The following is a 4758-nucleotide window of genomic DNA, read 5'->3' on the forward strand; positions in this document are numbered from 1 at the left end:
CTGCGGAGGTGAGGGTGTTCCCGGCGGGGCGCAGCCTGAGCAGCCTCTTCCTGAAGTCCCATCGGTGCCCTGATTCTCAGTCTAGCTCTTCCCAGAGGATTCACCCACCCAGAGTCCCATCCCAGGAGCCTGCATCACCTCTGTGCTGCCTGCTGGCTTCCTCCTGGGACCATCACAGCTGGGTCCTGAGGCTCAACCTCTCTTTTGCTCTCCCCGCAGCTACCAGTACATGAAGCTAAGTGGGAATTTCGAACGCTCGGCTGGACTCCAGGCTGGTGTGGATCTGGTGAAGGTAAGCGGCCTGAGAGGGGCCTGGGAGACGACAAAGGCTGGTGAAGAGACCCTCAGATGGCCAGCTCCTCGGAGAGGAAGCCGCAAGACACACGGTCCTCTATGCTACTCTGCAGGGCCAGGGCCAGGGTGGGAGCGTTTGTCCGGAGTCCCCAGCATCCATGAAGACAGTCAGAGTTGCCTCTCTGATCACGAGAATTGTGCCCCAATGCCCAGGGCCGTGGAAATCCATCCAGCACTTTGTTTCACGCAAGCTTGTCGGTCACTGAAATGGGAGAGAGCCAGAGGATGGTCCTAGAGTGTCCTGGGCTCCTCGCCCTGGTCTAGGGGGACTGCTGATGCCCCCATCTGTCCCCAGGACCCGCACAGCATCATCTTCCTCTGTGACCTCCACATCCACTTCCCAGCTGGCATCATCGACACCATCCGGAAGCACTGCGTGGAGGGCAAGATGGCTTTCGCCCCCATGGTCATGAGGCTGCACTGCGGGGCCACCCCCCAGTGGCCTGAGGGTGAGCCTGCCCTGGGCTCGGGAGGGTGGGAAAGACCTCTGTGCCTTGGTGCTTAACCAGGAGCTGGAGACAGTCCTGTCTCCGGCGGCAGCACCCCCTCTCCATCTCTTCCCCCTCCCCATCTCCACTCACCTGGCAGCCCTGCTCACCTGGGCAGACCATGAAGTGGCCCAGGGCTGAGCTGACGGCAGCGGCAGCAGCAGCAGCAAGGCTGAACACTTCCTGGGTTTTCCCCTTCATTTGTTCGTCAGACATTTACCAAGCACTTACTATGTGCCAGACTGTGTGCCCACTCAGGATGCAGAGAAGAGAGGTTTCCTGCCTGGAAAGGGAGCCGGGCATGGCTGCACCCTCAGGGGCTGCTGTTGTCAGAGCCTCCTGGGAGCCTATCACCAGCCCTTGGTCCCTCCCTGGAGGACTGCTGCCTTCTCTGGACCGGGAAACTTAGCTCAGAGGGCTTTCCCCACAAACAGGAAAAGGGCTCATTCAGATGAGAGTCTTGCGCCTCCCAGTAAAGGGTCTAGGGGTGCAACCCTGGAGCCCCCTCGGTCCACCTCCTGGCCCGGGTTCAGTTCCCCTGGGGCTTGTCTGTCTGCAGGCTACTGGGAGGTGAACGGATTCGGGCTGCTAGGCATCTACAAGTCAGACCTGGACAGGATCGGCGGCATGAACACCAAGGAGTTCCGAGACCGCTGGGGCGGAGAGGACTGGGAGCTGCTGGACAGGTGACTAGGGAGGGGCCTACGGTAGGAGCCTGGGGCAGGGGCGGGGCTAGAGCCCCCCAGGTCCAGCCCCCTTGGCCCCACTGGCCTGGATTCCTTTCCTCGCTGAGACTGAACTATTAGAGGGGATCCTGCCTCTGCCTGTGTGGCAGGGCAGGCGTGGAGGGTGCTTGGCAGACAGTTAGGGAAGGGCACAGACTCTGAGCTGCAAGGGTGTGAATGGTAATGTTGTCCGCTGGGCACCCCCTTGCTCACCCGGGAGAACATGGCTGGGGAGAAGGCTGGAGTTTTGGGGGGTTTATGAGAGAGTCAACACAGGGTCAGCATAAGAGCCAGCGTGGACCGTTGAAAGCACTGAGTATCCAGGAGGCTCTGGGTCCCTGGAGCCCCGGGAGAAGGCAGTTTTGCAGAGGAGGACAGGCTGGCGGGATGCAGGGAGAGGGCGTTTCAGGGCGTGTGTGTGGGTGGTGAGGAACCAGGAGGCTTAGTCTGAGATTCCGCCTCAAAATTCCTCAGGAAATTTGCCACCAAGGGGAGGAGGGGGAAAATGGATGACACCTTGAGATTTGAGCTTTAGGAGTGAGGGTGAAGGAGAGAGAGGAGGAGAATCCAAGAGAGAAAGGATGTAATTGCTGAAGCAGCGTCCAGAGGAGGTAGACGGGGCAAGGTCAGGGGCCCAGGGGGAGGGGACCCTGATGAGGAAGACACTCTTCTCCCTGAGAGACCGGACACCTCCTCACCACCTAGTCACTGGGCACCTGACTGGGTAGGCGATGGACATCCTCCACCCCCTTCTTAGTGGACATCCTCCACTCCCCAGACTCTGGGAGGGACGTGTGGTCATCTCTCTTTTCCAGGTGAGAAAACTAAGCCTTGAGGAGAAGTTAACAACTTGCCCTAAATCTCTCAGCTATGACTGTCTTGAAAACCCAATCTGAAAACTTGGAAATCAGATCTGTTTGATTTTTCCCTAGAGGGCAGGCAGGCAGGCAGGAAAGAAGGTGACAATATTAAGAGAATTTAAGGTGCAAACGAGGGCCCGTGAGGGAGCTTGTGTTAGATAACACAGCTCCCGTAAAGCTCCATGGTCAGACCCCAAAGCGGAGAGAAGCCTGGTGTTACCTCCACCCCTGGGGGAAGGCAGACCTCCACAGTTCTGCCTCCTGTGAGGCCCAGGGAGTAAGAAACTGCTCCAAATTCCAGTTATTTCCACCTGCTGGGAGCACAGGCCTCCCAACGGGAAGAGGGTGGGAGCTGGGACAAGGTCTGCTTCCTGACTCCCCCTCCCTCCATCAGACAGGGTGGAGGGACCCCTGCTGGCCGACCTCCAGGTGTGGTGAGCACTTGCACCCTTCTTCACTGGTCCTCACCACATCCACCACTGTATCCATTTATCCTTTCTAGGGAGAGAGGCTCTGAGACACGGCCCAGGCCGTTTGGCTCTCTGCCCAACCCCTGCCCCATGGGACGCGGCCAGGGCCTGGTGGGGTCGTGGCAGGCGGGCTGGCCCTCTCCCCACTTCCCTCGGTGCTTCTGTGGCTCATCCCACCCTCCTCCTACCCAGGATCCTCCAAGCTGGCCTGGAAGTGGAGCGTCTCTCCCTCCGAAACTTCTTCCATTACTTCCATTCCAAGCGGGGCATGTGGAACCGCCGCCAGATGAAGACGCCTTAACCCCGGCATTGGGGGGCACCTGCTGGACCGATGGCTTCTGGCACCTGGACCACAGTGGCCCGGCCAGTGCCCGCTCACTGCCGGAGCAGAAAGGGAGGGGAGCAGGGGCCGTGGTGGGCCCAAGCAGCCTCCAAGTCGGTACCCCCTGCCCCAGCAGCCGTCCTCCACCTCTGGGCCTCTGGGGCCAGGAGACGAGACAGAGATGGCAGAGTTCTCAGGAAGGGCAGCGGGACCAGGTCAAGGGAGGCAAGCCCAGCCTGGCCACACCACACTGATGGGAGGTGCCTTCCAGTGCCCACCCGGGGCTCCTAGCGGGGCAGTGACCATGGACTGGAAGCTTTTCTATTGGATGAATTTTACTGGGGTTTTACTTTTTTTTTTTAACAGAAAACCAAAACCACACATGTCCAGACCCAGCATAGACTGTGAGGGGGTGGAGTTGTACATTTATAGGAAGGGCACTCCCTCCCTGCATACCTCAGACCCACGGGTACGTCCCTGGGCCCTGGACCGGGCAACTGGGGAGCTGGCCCCACGTGGAGCCATTAGTAGCTGCCCCGTGGGTCCTTGCCTCTGGGACACATACACCTTCCAGGTAGCCGACCGACAGCTGGCTGCCGATCAGGGCATTAACCTCACCCTCCAGCCGCACTGTCTCCAGACTGACTGGAAGCACAGAGTGGACCAACTCCTCCCAGTGCCTCAGGGGGTTGGGGGCCAGGGAACCTACTGGGGTGGTGGGCTCCTGGCTCCCCGGTGCAGGGTGGACGTGCATCACAGGCGAGGGAGGATGGGGGGGATGGCAGGGAGAGAAGACCCCTTCTGTCCCAGCCACCTGTGAGCTGGGCCTTGGGGACCACATGAAGCAGAGCGGGGAGAGGGGTAGGGGAGGGGTGAGGTCCAAGGGGAGGGATGAGAAGGGAAGCGGGAAGCCTGAGTCCTCACAGCCCAGCCCCCTCCTGCCGCCCCGCAGGGAGGAAGAGGAGAAAGACCCTCTGAACTGGGGAACAGGGCCCCAGGGGGGAAGGTCTGGGGAGGTGAGGCAAGGATGTCGTTCTGTCCACAGCGGGAGCAGGACTGAAAAGTGAAGCCGTTTCAGGGAGCACAGCCCTCGGCCTCTGGGGCCTGGGGCACCCTTTCTGTCACCTAGATCGCATCGCACACTTCTCTTGCACTAATGGTCCCAGGCACCTCTAGACTGGGGATGTTTCTACTGCTGCTGCCTTCTGCACTGCTCTAACTCACCACCGCTGCCCTGGACGTGCGGCCTCGCAAACCCCAGCATTTGCGAGGAAGGGCCCAGAGCAGGTGCGGCGGGGCCCGGGAGGCCAGTCCGCTGGGCCAGGCTCGGTGTCGTGATGGAGTCCAGGTCTCGGTGTGTGGAACTGCAGGGTCTGCCCGGTGGGCCCCGCGGTCAGCCAGAGCACAAATTTGGCCTGCGGGAGAATGGAGCCCGGCGAGAACCTTCTGGAGGTTGACGAGAACCCCTGCCTCCCACCTAAGAAATCATGAAGGACACAGACTTTTCGGTTAATAGATTGTGGCTTGTGGATGCTCGAT

The 4758-nt window shown here is 60.3% G+C and overlaps 1 protein-coding gene across 1 annotated transcript in view; it reads left to right on the forward strand.

The window, feature by feature from the left end:
• The window catches only part of B4GALNT3 (beta-1,4-N-acetyl-galactosaminyl transferase 3), a 33540-nt gene extending 28788 nt beyond the window's left edge, over positions 1-4752 (forward strand). The window contains exons 17-20 of the mRNA XM_010845213.1: positions 220-292; positions 650-803; positions 1402-1528; positions 3090-4752. Of these exons, the coding sequence (XP_010843515.1) occupies positions 220-292; positions 650-803; positions 1402-1528; positions 3090-3198 (463 nt within the window). The 3' untranslated portion in view covers positions 3199-4752. The remainder of the gene's footprint in view (positions 1-219; positions 293-649; positions 804-1401; positions 1529-3089) is intronic.
• The last annotated feature ends 6 nt before the right edge of the window (positions 4753-4758 follow it).

The sequence above is a fragment of the Bison bison genome, unplaced genomic scaffold (genome assembly GCF_000754665.1).
Source record: "Bison bison bison isolate TAMUID 2011002044 unplaced genomic scaffold, Bison_UMD1.0 scf7180017864213, whole genome shotgun sequence".
NCBI lineage: Eukaryota > Metazoa > Chordata > Mammalia > Artiodactyla > Bovidae > Bison > Bison bison.